The sequence below is a fragment of the Filobasidium floriforme genome, assembly GCF_021052385.1.
Source record: "Filobasidium floriforme strain CBS 6241 chromosome Unknown HD553scaffold_23, whole genome shotgun sequence".
NCBI classification, from domain to species: Eukaryota; Fungi; Basidiomycota; class Tremellomycetes; order Filobasidiales; family Filobasidiaceae; genus Filobasidium; species Filobasidium floriforme.
This window is the reverse complement of record NW_025763644.1, coordinates 368,508-383,229: the sequence shown is the minus strand read 5'-3', so window position 1 is coordinate 383,229 and position 14,722 is coordinate 368,508. Positions and strand designations below refer to the sequence as shown.

At 52.2% G+C, this 14,722-nt stretch overlaps 6 protein-coding genes across 6 annotated transcripts; 3 read left to right on the top strand and 3 right to left on the bottom strand.

Moving 5' to 3' along the window:
* Positions 1 to 269: 269 nt before the first annotated feature.
* Positions 270 to 2,142, top strand: HD553DRAFT_326285 (uncharacterized protein; the record flags this gene model as incomplete). The annotated part of the gene is made up of 4 exons (XM_046181682.1): positions 270 to 732; positions 948 to 1,089; positions 1,431 to 1,466; positions 1,656 to 2,142. 4 exons carry the CDS (start codon positions 270 to 272, stop codon positions 2,140 to 2,142), a joined length of 1,128 nt encoding a protein of 375 aa, XP_046033731.1.
* A 265-nt stretch (positions 2,143 to 2,407) lies between these two features.
* Positions 2,408 to 4,434, bottom strand: HD553DRAFT_318033 (sugar transporter STL1). The gene is made up of 7 exons (XM_046180823.1): positions 3,604 to 4,434; positions 3,448 to 3,546; positions 3,252 to 3,368; positions 3,114 to 3,193; positions 2,936 to 3,005; positions 2,812 to 2,866; positions 2,408 to 2,743 (listed from the first exon to the last, which is right to left on the bottom strand). The coding sequence occupies exons 1-7, from the start codon at positions 4,255 to 4,257 to the stop codon at positions 2,592 to 2,594; spliced, it is 1,227 nt and encodes a 408-aa protein (XP_046033730.1). The 5' UTR covers positions 4,258 to 4,434; the 3' UTR covers positions 2,408 to 2,591.
* Positions 4,435 to 5,127: 693 nt separating this feature from the next.
* On the top strand, positions 5,128 to 7,095 carry HD553DRAFT_126580 (uncharacterized protein). Its single transcript, XM_046176554.1, has 8 exons — positions 5,128 to 5,322; positions 5,385 to 6,289; positions 6,353 to 6,438; positions 6,510 to 6,524; positions 6,587 to 6,639; positions 6,705 to 6,711; positions 6,780 to 6,807; positions 6,862 to 7,095. Exons 1-8 carry the CDS (start codon positions 5,290 to 5,292, stop codon positions 6,992 to 6,994), a joined length of 1,260 nt encoding a protein of 419 aa, XP_046033729.1. The 5' UTR covers positions 5,128 to 5,289; the 3' UTR covers positions 6,995 to 7,095.
* HD553DRAFT_126701 (P-loop containing nucleoside triphosphate hydrolase protein) lies at positions 7,072 to 8,456 on the bottom strand. The gene is made up of 5 exons (XM_046176555.1): positions 8,181 to 8,456; positions 7,662 to 8,112; positions 7,449 to 7,591; positions 7,354 to 7,391; positions 7,072 to 7,291 (listed from the first exon to the last, which is right to left on the bottom strand). Exons 1-5 carry the CDS (start codon positions 8,302 to 8,304, stop codon positions 7,196 to 7,198), a joined length of 852 nt encoding a protein of 283 aa, XP_046033728.1. The 5' UTR covers positions 8,305 to 8,456; the 3' UTR covers positions 7,072 to 7,195.
* A 1,860-nt stretch (positions 8,457 to 10,316) lies between these two features.
* HD553DRAFT_126541 (uncharacterized protein) lies at positions 10,317 to 11,665 on the top strand. The gene is made up of 6 exons (XM_046176553.1): positions 10,317 to 10,539; positions 10,612 to 10,678; positions 10,749 to 10,861; positions 10,951 to 11,049; positions 11,137 to 11,333; positions 11,451 to 11,665. Exons 1-6 carry the CDS (start codon positions 10,426 to 10,428, stop codon positions 11,461 to 11,463), a joined length of 603 nt encoding a protein of 200 aa, XP_046033727.1. The 5' UTR covers positions 10,317 to 10,425; the 3' UTR covers positions 11,464 to 11,665.
* On the bottom strand, positions 11,514 to 14,718 carry HD553DRAFT_126508 (kinase-like domain-containing protein). Its single transcript, XM_046176552.1, has 13 exons — positions 13,867 to 14,718; positions 13,710 to 13,796; positions 13,487 to 13,633; positions 13,399 to 13,425; positions 13,046 to 13,331; positions 12,908 to 12,981; positions 12,747 to 12,836; positions 12,680 to 12,686; positions 12,546 to 12,621; positions 12,386 to 12,479; positions 12,177 to 12,324; positions 11,918 to 12,121; positions 11,514 to 11,851 (listed from the first exon to the last, which is right to left on the bottom strand). Exons 1-13 carry the CDS (start codon positions 14,661 to 14,663, stop codon positions 11,696 to 11,698), a joined length of 2,193 nt encoding a protein of 730 aa, XP_046033726.1. The 5' UTR covers positions 14,664 to 14,718; the 3' UTR covers positions 11,514 to 11,695.
* Positions 14,719 to 14,722: the final 4 nt, after the last annotated feature.

Sequence of the window (14,722 nt, the reverse complement as noted above, 5' to 3'; positions counted from 1 at the left end):
CGGCATATCGATGTATCTAGTAAGCTAGTAACGAATCAAGGCGAGCTTGGTTCACGCGATAGCACGTGATGAAAGGGGTAGTCACGATGATGTGGCGCAAGATATCATCGTCTTGATCAAAGGAAGCGATGCCTATACCAACCAGTAGTATATAGTCTGTCAGAGTCAAGACCACAGATAAGTCAGTGGTCGGTAAGTCAGATGGGGGGGAATCATACCGCAATCACAACCCGTTCTTCGAATCCACTACAGACAAACTCAAAGAGATCATGGCCGCTCGTCCTCACCGTTTTGAAGTTGACAACAAAAAATGTCGCTGGGAGCGCCGTATTCTGACCATTGGCGATGGGATGACTCCTGCGGCAGGAAAAGAGCCTTCGAGAATCGCGTGCAGATCTTACGGCACCGATGTCAAGATAGTCGTCGCTGTCGAGAGCTACTGTCATCAAGTTCCCAAGCAGGACTACGAAGAGCTCAGAGATTTAGGGTGGGAGGAACAGATGAAGGTCCTCGCCCCAGACGGTGAAGAAGGCACCAAGAACGATCGCAATCTCCTTTCAGCTTGGTTGGATGAGTTTCACGAAATCATCGACCAAAAACTCGTGGAATTCAAAGAACAAGAACCGGCGGATTGCAAAGACATCGAGGGCGGCATCCAGCTACTCTGCGACGAGATGTCCAGCCTCCTGGACAGTGACTGGGGAGATTTGGAATCATCGCTTCCTCAGACAGGTGTCGAATCCTATTGTTCTGTGATGTGATTCACCAGACAACACAACAACCACTCTTCACCTGTTTGTTTCCCATGTTCCAAGTTTCAAACTGCCAATAAGACCTGCCATCGTCACTCTTTTGTCGACAGCTCTTGTTGTTCTCATCAAAATATATATACTGCTTGCATCGCAATCCCCTTTCAATAACCATCTTGTAATTACATCTTTATGCAGACTATACAATAGTGGTGATCTACTCACGTTTTCGAATCAAGACAAAGATGGGTTCACGGCTTGTTCCTGAGCATTCCCGCTTCTCACCTCACCTGGCAGGCCTCAAGCTCAGGGAAAAAGCCTGCGTAATCAAAGGAGAACAGTCCGTCCGCGCTACGTTGCTGTACTGACGTTCTGCGTGCATATCAATCTGTTAACAAAAAAAAGACGGCGCGGACTGCCTATTTTACCCTCAAAACGTCAAGCCTAGGAATCTTTGTCACCTGCACGCACGGATGGCCGACGCCGATATCGACGACATTTCTTTTACCGAAGAATCAACCGGACCATAAGGGAAAATCGTTGCGTTCCCGGTTCCCCCTTGGTTAACGGTAGAAGAACAAAGGAGCTTGAGTCGTATGACTCGTGTGACCGTGCAAGAAGCCCTTAGCTTTCCGATGCACTGTAACACGGAGAGGAAGATTTGCATGCTGCACGTGGCAGTCCCTTTGAGAAGTACGGCGAAATGATCAGGTTCTGGTCAGTTGAACTTGCTGAAGTTCATCAAAGCCCTTTGGGGCAGTGTGAAAGAGCCTATACTTGCAGAAGCTATTCGTCCTAGCTCTGTATATATATATGCAAGGGAAAACGCGCTTGATAGCTGGTACTAAGCGCAGGCTTCAGAACTCGATAATTACGAGCTCCTCTCCCGCACAAGTCATTCACCAGTCACCTTCTAGCTATGCTCAGCAAACAAGACTACCCTTACAAGGATACCATCATCGGTACGCACTGGGTCATGTATCAGTCGCTTGGAGTCGATCCGCTTGGGCGAGGTGGGAATTCCCATCGAATCGAGATCATCCTGAGCATGAGCGCGACCAAGGGGATGGTTGAATGCAGATATGACTTGACAGGCGAGATCATCTTGTTGATTCGCAGTCACTGCCACAAGACAGTCGAAGAGGTCGAGAAGTGGGCCCGCCACAACGAGCAGCCGCTCACGGATCTCGCTGAGAAGGAGATCGACCTTGAAGCAGAACGCTTCCTCGCCGCTTCCAAGAGTATCTCAGAAGACCAGACCGTATACTACAAATGGTTCTTGAGTTGCAACGATACCAAATTCCCTGAGAAGCCCGAGCAATCCGACCGAGACCGATCGCTCTCGATCGACGCTGGACCCTCGAGTGTTCAGACTCATGCATCGGGACATTGACGCTGTACCGGTCCTTGGATGCATGAGGTGTTCGTCTGATAGTGTGTTGTACCTTGTACTGCTAGTCATTCAGACTTTCTTGTATGTGTCTTCTTTCCTTCCCGCTTCACCAATTCCATCCTTGTCCTGGCGTCTCTGTGAAAACGCATTTTTCAAGTCTGCCCAGTGTCCGTGGCGTCATGCAGATGCGCGATGGCTGCTTGGAGAGAAGAGAGAACATAAACTCGGATCACGTGACACTTCGAAAGCGGCCCACCCGTCCACCAACAGCATCGACTATCTATCGTCATTTTCCTAATGTCTTGTCACGTACAATAATAATGCTGAGAAACAAAAGACTAGAACTACGGCTGAGTAATATTCTTTACAACCGGATTGCTTCCTACTGTGCAACAAGAACGCTTCCTGACTCCCTTCAATGGTGTGCCGATCATGCGCGACAGGCTTCTCTACTTGGTGGTCTCGAAATCAACGTGATCGGCCTCTGCCTTGAGGTCACCATCCGGGTAAGAGAGCGAGGGCTCGGCGTGAGTACCAGCCGGGGCGATACCACTTCGAGAGAAGATGGCGTCGACGGCTTCCAACGTGAGTCCCTTGGTTTCTATGGGTTGCAAGTGGTCAACTGGTAAGCGGGGTCGCAACAGAAAGCACAGAATCACGTCGACGTACCAGGGAAGAACATGTAGATGATGGGAACGAAACTGGCGTTGATCACGGCAAAGATCTGTTCAAGTTGTACCATCCCGGTCAGTCAGGCAGATCAATTGCAAAGACGTGCTTCGATGAAACTCACGATGTAGTACTTGTAGTGGATGCTGACGAGGGCGATAGGAGTGATCTGAACGATCATGTAGTTGATAATCCTGGATATGCAAGTAATAGTCATCAAATCGTCGTCAGTGAGGGTTTGAGGACCAACATCCGTCAAGTCGTTTCAACTCGCGATGGCCAATCGGAATTTGCGCACTTACCAGTTGCAAGCGGTGGAGATCGAGCTTCCCTTCTGTCGGTACTTCAGACTGAGGATCTCGGAGGGGTATACCCAAACGACCTGTTCGGCGCATCATGGGTCAGGAACTGGGTCACAAGACCATTTCGCTTCGACTTACCGCTTGGAAACCGGTGGTGAACAGTCCCATGTAGACGAACAAGACGGCAACAGCACCGATACCAGCAGCCTTGCCATTTCCGCTCTCGACTTTCCAGATGAGACCGGCTTCGGCGGCCTATAAAATTTCAGGAGATAAAAGGCCAGATTAGTCAAAGCGCAACTCACGAAGCCGTAAGTGGCCTGCGAAGACTTACGAAACAAGCAGCCATGAGCGAGATGCAAACCAGCAAAAGTCTTCGTCGTCCAACAGAGTCGATCAGGAACCAGGGGATGAAGGAGGCTAGGAAGAACCACTACGAGCGAAGCCGGTGTCAGAAGAATCCAAACCGTCTACAATCGCTTCTACTCACGGTGAAGAGGATTCCGGAAACGAGACTGGCGCCGTAGTTGCTCAAACCGGTCGTCAGAAGCAGGGTTCCAGAGTAATAGATGATACCGTTGATTCCGCCCAACTGCTGCATGATCTGGATTCCGCACGCGATCAAGAATCGCTTTCGGTTTTGTAGGTCGTCGTCCTTGAACAAAGCCTTCCAGCTGCCAGTACCGATAGCTTGCTCCAACTCGACGGTACCCATGATCTCCTCGTACTGTTGTCGAACGGCAATGTCCGAAATATCCCTGCCCATAAGCCTCGAGATCGATCGCAACGATTCTTCCTCCTTGCCGTGAGCGGCCAACCATCGAGAGGACTCAGGGACGATCAAGGTGAGGAGTCCGATGGGAACAATGAAAGCGCACTGGAGCGCGATGGGGACCCGCCAGGCGACCGAGCCAGAGACGTAGGAGAATCCGAAGCCGACCCAGTAGGCCAGGAAGATACCAAAGTTGAGGCAAGAGAGCTGGGCGGCGAGGAACCTGCCTCGAGTAGCGGAGGGTGCCGCCTCGGCCAAGATGACGGGGCAGGTCGAGTTGATGAAACCCATCCCGAGTCCAGAGACGATGCGTCCAGCGATCATGGGACCGGTGCTAGAGACGCCGGCCTGGATACCGGCTCCTGCCAGCATGAAGATGGAACCGATCCCGATACACTTGCGTCGTCCGAGTCGTTCTCCAACAATGGCCGTGGCGATAGCACCGACGCAGCATCCGATTTCGTACTGAGGATGGTCGTAACGATCAGAAGCGAATCGAGTACATTACACACATAGGGTTACTCACGATGGCTACGATTGTCCCGAGCAGAGAGGGGTTAGGACCCTTGGGGAAGAAAGTGCTTTGGAACTGGATAGCAGCGAAGAGGTAACAATATTAGTAATGTGCTTGCTGCATTCAGACGTCATAATGCTTACAGGCTTGTGCTCGATGATTCCACCCATGACCTAGTAAGAGGGAACGAAATGAGTAAAGCAGACACCACATCCAGACTATCATTGATGCTCACCCCATTGTCATAACCTGTAGCCATCGAGCGGATGCGTGAGCGAACATCCGCCTAATCCATGGTTCTGATCGACTTACCGATCAAGAGGTATCCGAAAGCGGATAGGGCGATGGTAGCGAAGAGAGCGCCGCTGTACATTTTGCTGGTTACTTGGCTGTTTGTGGGGTCGTTCTGTGGGGTATTCGTCCAAATGCTACCATCATTCGGACGCACGGCCTGTTCTTATATCTATCAAGAGGTCATACAAGCTGGACCCTACGAGGCAGCTGGGGAAGTGAACGATCGCCTCGGGATCGACCGAAATCGATTCAGATCGCCGGACCGAAAATAACAAGAATGCTCTGTTGGGACGGGGACGGGGTCAGATGGACGGACGGGATTAACCCCATCCAATTGCCACCGAGCACACCCATCTCATCATCTCCCCTTGCTTCGAATCATATTGCTGTGTCCAAATTCGGATCCGTTGCAGATTCATCCCTTCGTTTCGAAGACCCTCTCCGGTCCGACGACTCCTGGTAACGCAGAATCGGTCCGACCTACAGTCCCCGACACAACATGGACGCACATATGAAGCCGTACTCGAGATCCAGCGCTCGTTCCAGCGTTTGCCGAAAATGTTGGACCCAAAACCTAGCCAAACGCGCGCGTCAACATGTCCTGCTTCCCGATCAGCTGCGCGTCTCAGGTGAGTTCGGACCGGTCTGTAACATGCGGTCGAACAGCTGACCTAACGGCACCTATCGTCAGCATAAACTCATCTCGAAGTATCCTAATGTCGTTCAGCCGCACGACTTACGGTCCGACCGATCCTCGTCTTGCGTGCCATTCCCCGCGCGCAAGGCTTCACCTTTCGTTGCATGCGACCCTGCCTTTTGGCGCTTGTTTCAAGCGGCCGGTCCGAAGCTTCGAGTTCTCGCCCAGGACCAGACGGAGCACGGGAACAGCTTCCACGAAGCGGGAGTTTGGTCCGAACAGACCCAGAGTCTATTCTTCACTAGCAACAGGCGGGTTGACGAACGAGGAGAAGCGTATACCACGCTGAGTCGCATGGATCTCAGCAAGCGTGCGCGAGCCGGGAGCAGACTGCTTCAGTGGCAAGACCTCGACCAGGACGAATACCCTTTCCCGACTCCGAACGGCGGGACCATCTTGCCGAATGGCAACATCTTGCTCTGCGATCAAGGTCGAGGTGATGATCAGCTGTCATCGCTCGTCGTGGTGGATCCGACCGGAAAGCGACGACCGCGACCCGTACTCAATAATCATCAGTTGTTGCCCTTCAACAGTCTCAACGACGTGGTCGTAGTCCCGCCTGTCTGCAGCGCTTCGAATGGGTCACACGAATCTGGCTATCAGTGCTCGGGAAACAAGGAGGTCGAAGACGATGCTGCCAGCTTGGGCCTGTCGGAAGGCTATGTGATACTCTTCACAGACCCTTCCTATGGGTACGAACAGCGTTTCAAACCCGCTCCGCGCTTGCCTAACCAGATCTATGGCTTCGATCCAAACACGGGCGAAGTAAAGGCACTGGCGGAGGGGTTCGATAAACCCAATGGCATCGTGGTGGACGAGAAGAGGAAGAGGTGTTATATCACGGATACGGGATATATACGGGGAGACGGAAGCACATGTGGAACACGCCCTGGGACGATGTGAGTCTGCGCGAGTGGTCATTGGAAAGGGCGCGAGCTGATCAGCCCCAATCGTCTAAAAAGTCACGTCTTCGATATAGAACCTCGAAGTGACGAAGGAATTCCCTTTGAACTGGTCAACAAACGGTTGTTCGCCTCCGTTGATTGCGGTCAGTGCCATATTAGCTTTTTGCGCACAGCAAATATCTGACTGACCCTCGTTTCCTTTCATGGCTCGCAGGCGCGCCAGACGGCAGTAAGTCAGAAAAACATATCACCCGAAAGCTACTTCAGCCGACGTCTATCTTGTCCCTTCAGTAAAATTGGATACCGAGGGAAACGTCTACGCCGGATGTTTCGATGGCGTACATGTAAGCGGTCTCAAACAAGTCTCCATGGAGAAATTTTATCGCTGATGGTTTTCGTTCCTGTTCAGGTTTGGTGTGAGTAAAGCTACTGGGGAGAAGACATCTAAAGATCAAGCCAACTAACTTTTGGAAACAATGCAAAGCTTCAACCGGAACGCTGCTAGGCAAAATGTGAGTAGAGATCAGATCGAGGTATGACGTCAATACTGATGAGCGACTCCATAGCTTGTTATCGGACGAGACTGGCGGACAAGCTGGGTGTGCCAATCTCTGCTTCATACCAGCAGGTCTAGTCTGCATGGCAGAGAGTAGGCTGTTCTTGGTCGAAGGGTTGGATGTACACGGGGCGTTGTTGTGATAAGGGAATCGGGAGAGCGCACGCGCTGGATCGAGAATCGCCTGAGTATACCCCGTCGACACGGTCAACGACGAATTGCATCGAAATACGATAACGAAACCGGTCACATCGATCAATCACTCGAAAAGATGTCCTCGAACTCACGAATCATCTATGTACATATTCATCACGAAACCTAGTCTTCTAGCTGACGAGCCACCGCTAATCGACGTAGCCTTCTCGCGAGATCTCAAACAACTCGCGATACCTTCCGTTGCGCTCCATCAGATTATCGTGAGAACCATGTTCCAAAACAGTCTGTGAGAATGAGTTATACGATCAGCGCAAGAGCTGATCCATCGTCTGCTGTGATGGCTTACTCCGTTCTCCACAACGGCTATCTTGTCGGCATTTCGGACTGGCAAGGCAAAAGTATTAATCAAACTCACTAGTGGTGAGGTGAGAATATACTTACCGGTAGAAAATCTATGTGAGATGTAGATGGTTGTCGTCGATCCGATCTCCTTGTCGTCACCAGCATCGCGCTTGGCAGAAAGCGAGCGAATCTTACTGAACAAGGCCTTTTCAGCTGAAGGATCCAGAGATGCCGAAGGTTCACTACGAGAGGCAACATTGTCAAATTCAGGCAAGCTGTTTAGAACGGCAAGTAGATCGACAGTCCACTCACTCGAAAACGACGAGATCGGCCTGTTCGCTCGCTACGAAACCTCTAGCCAAGCTGACTTTTTGCCATTGACCCAACGAAAGTGACTTGACGTTGGAGCCCATCCTCTTGTTCATCTCGTCTTGCTCCTGCTGCAGCTCTTCACTCAAGGCTTCACTTCCGACACCATGCGGGTTGAGGACCGTATCCAGGTCGAACTTGTCGAGGATGGATTTACCCTCCGCCCGAGAGAGGGCTTCGACGATACGGGAATCACCAGCTTTGTCGAGAGTGGTTCGGCCTAAAGCGACATTGTCGCGGAGGGACAGAAAATGCTTGCTATACTCTTGAAAGCAAGCCGTGGTGCGTCGATGAAGTTGGCCGTCGTAGAAGTATTGCGTTGGCACGTCGTTGACCAGGAGTCGTCCGCCGTGATCATAGAGGCCGATCAAAACTTTGAGTAGGGTGGTCTTACCTGCGATTGCGATAGATACGTGACGTATCAGATCGGGTCGGTACAGCGATGCAGAAAGATCAACTCACCTGACCCATTGTATCCCACAATCGCTAGGGATTCACCCGGCTCAATGGTCAGATTGATGTTCTTTAGCGTAGGCGTACTCTCGCCCGGATACTTGAAGGTGAGGTTCTGAGCCTGAATCTTCATGCCGCGTCGAATTCGCGTCTGCTCATAATCGATCCTAGAAGGACGCTCCTCCGTTTCTTGCTGTGGACGATTGCCAGAGGTAATGACCGAGGACGCTCCCTCTTCTCTTATCGCATCGCAAATCTCGACAAATGCGAGCCATGCAGCGACGATGAATACCGCCTGAAATGATCGGTAGAGCTGGCGACGAAGGGTACGGGTGGTTTGTGAGAGCTGATCGGCGGTTCCTTGGAAGATCTTGATCGAGCCGAGTGTGAGACCAAAGGGAAGCGCACGAAGGGCTATCAGGGACTGTAACGAAGGAGAGCGTCAGCCCATGATCAATAGCCTGATTGAATGCCAAGCACTTACGTAGAAAACGACCTGACCGGACTATTGTACGAGCTCTTGCAGGGCGTTCTTCCACTCCCCGGTAAGCGAGTCGTCTTGACGGCGTTTCTTCAGATGATTGACAGCGTTCCATTTCGACGCTATCCACTCAGCGAGCCCAAAGAGAACGATCTCTTCGCGGTTTGTGGTATCCTGGATGAGGCTTCTGATGCCTTCGCGTCGCATCCAAAAGCCATGATCGTGATCTGAAGAGAGAGACCGAGGTGCGCCCAGAGACACCGAGATCAGAGCCGAGACGAGACTGCCGAGGACGATCGGCAAGAAAGCGAGGACGAGTACCACTGTGATCCAAGCGAGCGATGCCCAGAAGCCGAGAACAGGGTTTCGTATAATATCGAGACAGATGATCGAGAGGAGCGTGGCAGTGGATGCGAACTCTGTCAGGGATATGAGTACAGCAAAAAAGGTGTCCCGGAGCAAGCTGAATGGACCGTCCGAGTAGAATCCATCATTGTCGCCTCCAGGGAGGTCGAACTCCATATATTCGAATCCGGCAAATACAGCGGACTCTCTGGCCAAGGCTGCGATGGTGGGATCGACCGAAACGGGTATGTCAAGGGAAAGTTTGCGCCGGATATAGTCGATTTGAATGGACTGGTCCAAGCTGCGTTGAATCTCGCCAAAGTCGGGCCGTGTGAGGGTCGGCAAGATCCGACTTGCCGAGTAAGCAGCAAGGGTAAGAACGGCATGCCAACCCACGAGGTAGGGTGCGACCGGGGACGTCGAGGAGAGAGTCTCCTGGACGAGGTTCATCAGCGAGGCCATCGTCGAAACCTTGGCAGCAGGGGCTAATCCGACGAGCAACTGCCCGATGATGTACCGCCCGAGGACCAGCCGGTCGGTCTTGCCAAACATCTTAAAGATGGCGGTGAATTCGACACGAAGTAGCGCGAGGCATATCTTCAAGTTGGTACGATCGAGTCGGCGTGCAGTCAAGGGTCGCTGCGTCACGCCGTCGAGCGTACGAGATTGCAACCATAGTCGATGTAGCCGGGTGGGTGAAGTCGGTGCGGCGTTGGGAAAACCCGGCTTTGCGACGGCGGGGCGTCGCCGTTGTCGAATCATTATCCGAGATTGTAGAGCATATAGATAAGCTGTGACAATATGAAAATCAAGTGAGGCCGTCCTTCACGTATGTTAGCATATGGCATATCTCATGGGTCGAGACGTGACGTCGATGGCCGAGGCTCGCGTCCGGAAGATTGATTCGTCATCAACTGCAACCTCGGGGATCCCGGACATGGCACCCCATTCAGGATGTCCGGCTCGAGTCTCAGCTGCCCTTCCTGTCCATGCCATCAAAATGTATCAAGCATCCGTCGGCAATGACTAACAAGGATTTCGCATAAAATGTCTCATATCAAGACGCCACACGGAGAATGTAGCAACAGCTCGAGAGCTTGAATGAAAACGGCTCACTCCCGCGCAAATCGCTCACCACATCGGTCCCGAAACGCTCAGCGCGAGTTGAAGAAATCGCGCATATCGATCGCGCGCCTTGTCTGCCATTGGCTGAAACGCCACCGACCAAGGTGCAAGGAGTGTCACCCCTTTCGAGGTCGTCGGATGACCCCAAGATAGCTCTACTCTTCCCTTTCAGCTGGAATCGCCATATATAGGCGGGAACAGAAGCGGGGTCCTGTATAGGTCGTCCAGCCGCTTCCCGCTGACGAGATTTTTGTCACAAGTCAGCTACTTTACTTTACATACTCCAAAGGCACCCTCGAAGCAATGTTTACCACGACAGCTCTGCTCACCGCGCTGGCTGCAGCTGCCACCGTATCTGCTCATTTCACCCTTGACTACCCTCCTACCCGAGGCTTTGATGACGACAAGGAGCCAGAGGTGAGTACGCTACTTGGTTCAAGGAAATGCCAAGTCTGAAATCCATACAACCCGTCCTTTATCTTCGTACAGTTTTGCGGTGGATTCACCGATCCCAGCAGTCCGCGAAACGTTGTGCCCCTGACCGGCAATGTCCCAAGTGAGCAACGCGCCCCTCTCGACAAGAACTACATGTCCGGGACAGCTGACCGTCGAGCCTCGTCTCCCAGTCCACCTCGATTCCCACCACGCGAGCGCTGCCGTCGCCCTCCTCATCTCTTCTAAGGAGGACCCCCAAAACTTTGACGACTTTAGCTCTACCCTCGCTAAAAGTTGGTTCCAAGTGAGTCTTTACCGGGACAACCTTTATCGGGCAAGCATTTCTAAAGACGATAGCTGATTTCATACGGTTATGGCGAAACTTTTCTGTAGATGCCTCAAGGAGAGACCTGTTTCAATGTCGATTTTTCTTCGTTGGGTATGAATTTCGTCAACGGCTCTCAGGTCACCATTCAGGTCCAATACAACGGGGTGAGCAGGCCTGATCTCGCGAGGATGACCCCTTGAAGGAAGAACACTAATCAGCATGCATCTCGGTTGTGTACCTGCATCTAAAAGGGGGATGGAAACCTCTTCCAATGCTCCGACCTCGTCCTCGTCGACGGAGCTCAAGTCCCATCGAACGAGACCTGTACTTCGGACGATTCCCTCGCTTCCAACGCCACCGTCACCGCGACCCCGACCGCCGCCACGGCTGCCGTCACCGGTACTGCTACCGCCACGGAAGACCACGATCATTCGGATCACACCCATTCGTCCACCGCCGCTGCTGCTAGTAGTGCAGCTGCCTCGAGCTCGCCCAGCAATGGGGCCGTGGCGTCGATCCAGCCCGTTGCCCTTGGTCTCGGAAGTTTGGCTGCGGTCTTGCTTGGCGTCGCGCTCTAAACTGGTCTGACCATATTTCACGCAGAGGCAAAGAGAAGGCTTTGGGTATTGCTACGACGGCGGACGGGCTTGGTGTCGATATTACGAACTCCTCATGATGACTCTTAATGCGATATTTACAATATGAATCCCTGTGATATGGAATGTTTACGCTTTTGAGATTTCTTCTGCGCTCGTTAAACTTGTACATTCGTCAGTCTCGTCTCCAACGGCATCGGCAGCTGACTTGGTACTATCCCAGCATGATGAGCACAAGATGAGCCGTGCCAAGGACTACTGAGGTTTTCACGTGGCTCTGCGCCAGATCGAACAAAGCGAGGAGAACGACCAAGTAGAACCTAGCAGGGCTTAATGGCCTGGCACGTATTGGCGGAGCGGCGGTGATGATCTAGACAGCCCAGATTGACTCGCTCGGTAAAATGATCATGATTCCCAGCCTTGGGACGGGACTCACTTTTATGGCGGCTATTGCGTATTGGAGACATCCCTCCCAAACTCGTAAGGTCAAAAGCTTATTCTCCTTGAACGGTGGAGGTAGTGCCAGAGTTCTATTTCCGGGCGGATTCAGAACAGGAGGATCATGTTTGTGCGGGCTAGCAAAATCGTCTGCGCCCTTGACCAACTCGACCGCGACAGGCGGCGATGTATCACGCTGAAGCTGTGGATTGCGGGAGGTTAACGAATCAGCAGATGTGACGGTGGAAGACACCTACCTGAATCGATTTCCAGGTTTTCAGTAACTTCGACACTTTCGGTCGTCGAGCAGGATCCACGTGTAGCAACGTTTCGAGCACATCCAGCATCTCCACCGGAATACCGCGTCTTCGGAACGCCCTTCGTGTTTCCGGACTGGCTTTATACCTGGCACGAGAAAGGTACATCAGTTGTAATCATCAACCTGGCTACACGTGACCCGACTGACCCTGGATATCGCTTGATTTTGTCACTCAGTTCATCGTACGTTGACGTTTCGCCGTAGGGAAGGCTGAAGAATAGGATTCTGTGCAGGATCATCCCTGGTTGAGCCAAAGACCAAATATCAGCCTCGGTGACATGTTCCAGGTCAGATTGCTTTCACTCACCTAAGCCCCAAATATCGAGTTTCGAATCCATTTCGAGGAATTTCCCTTCTTTGTTCGGAGTGATAGTTTCCGGTGCCTTGAGTGAGGGATCCTGTCAATCAAGCACCACATTTCCCGACGGTTACTAAGCTTACGAGATACCTATGGTGTCGATCATTCGAATCAGCGGCGCCTCAAACAATGACGTCCGCTCTGACTTACTCCATAGTCCCGGTCTCTCCCGTTCGTCTATGGTCGCTATATTGGTACACGGCCCGTGAGCTCCCAAAATCTGATATCATGCATGTTGGGCTGCAATCGAGACATCCTGCATATCAGCATCCCAAGCTTGTATGAGGTTCCTGGTCGCCCGGACAACTCACATCAGATCGCCGTCGAAAAGGTGAAGTAGAACATTCTGACACTTCAAGTCAAGGTGGACGATGCCTTTCGCATGCTATTCGAGGTCAGAAGTTCAGCAAACGAAAGATCGCGGTAAGCGAGCGCCTCGTGCGACTTGCCAGGAATTCGAGTCCCTCCAAAATATCACCAAACAGGCTTTCGATCTCTTCCCGACTGAAGAGCAAGATCCCACGGACATCCTGACGGCGAGCGGCACTACCCTCGCCAGCTCTCGAACTGAGACGACGCCTTTTAAATAGCTTCTTCATCTCATCCTTTGATAGCGGTTCTGCTTCCGAGTCTGCCTGTCCTGACATATCGAAAGTTTGTCCGTCTTCGGGCATCGAATGGCGTGCAGTTATGTAGGTGTCGATGTTCCCAAGGTTCGCGTACATCATAAGTATGCTGGAAAGGGCAAATTAAAACGCATCAGCGATATTATGGACCTTAGATGGGAATGAATATGCCATACTGCAGAGCTTCGATAGGAGGGGCCAACCTGGGAGAGGAATTGTATACATCAACGACACGGACGAAAATCATGACTTCACTCGACTCACCTCGAGAAGCTGGCAGGCTCCACCCAAACGGTTTCATACGGAATGATATTCTTGTGACGAAGACCTTCCAGCAACCGAACTTCCCTCAGCATATCTGCTAGGTATTCCTTCGAATTGCCAACCGCTATCTTCTTGATGGCGTGATATCTGTATATGTCATATGCTCGATCTCAGTATATGCAGGGATATGAGCAGAATCGCGTAAGACGGCCGAGCTGCTCACGATAGCAGATTCCCGTTGACGACATGACGGCAAAGGTAGACCGTGCCCTGAGCGCCCATCCCAAGACGCTTCTCCTCGACGAAGAACCTAGTATCATAGGCACATAAGTGTTAGACGGAAGTCGTTGATAGCTTCATACTATGACAGTTCAGCACACCGTTTGTAATAACCTTCCATTCCGGCAAACGCTTGGCTCCCATCGGCGGCAGCGTCGGCGTCGCCATCAACAACCCTATCGATAGAACTGCGTCTTGAGGATTCCCGAGTACCTCGAAAGCTTGACGGCCCGCTAGATGTACCGGATGGGGCATCTCCTATAGCGACCCGTTCGAGCATCCGAAAATACGGCCGGGTCAAAAGCATTTGGGTTCTCTTCTTCTTTCGCAAGGGATCCACCGCTAGAATTCTTGATTCATCCAGATCTCCCAGGATGTGGCTGCGAGGCGCAGCGACGGAAGCTGCTGCCGTGCTTTCAGAGTCCCATGACTGGCTATAAGTCCGAGAGCGATTACTGGAGGATTCTGCGTCATCCTGTGGCAGTATCTGGAAGCAGTACGGACAGGTCTCTAATACTGGTGGAGCTTCTTCACGAGGCAGTCTGATTTCGAGCGGCAGAGGCCGGCCGACGACTAGGTCTCCTCTTGAGGCAATCTCAGGCAGGTCACTGGCTTCAACCTGATTGGTCTGTACAGGCAATGGTGTGCCGTCCGCTACATGATTATCGCTGACCCTGACCGTACCGTTACTTCGTGATCGCCAAAGGATGACCTGACGAGGCTGCGGGCCGTTCGCTGGTCCGTCTGACATGTCGAGTTGCAGCCGTCGTAATTTCGAGAGGTACTGTACTTGGCCGTTGATCCAATCGATAACTTCAGTGTTCTGTAGCTTCAAGCCCTCCACCAAGACCTGCGGACACACGGGATTACAGGACGATGGATCTACTTGGTACTGCATGTCAACCACCTGCAGCTGGTGTGTCGGCTTGGACCGATGCAACCTGGATCACGTGATCA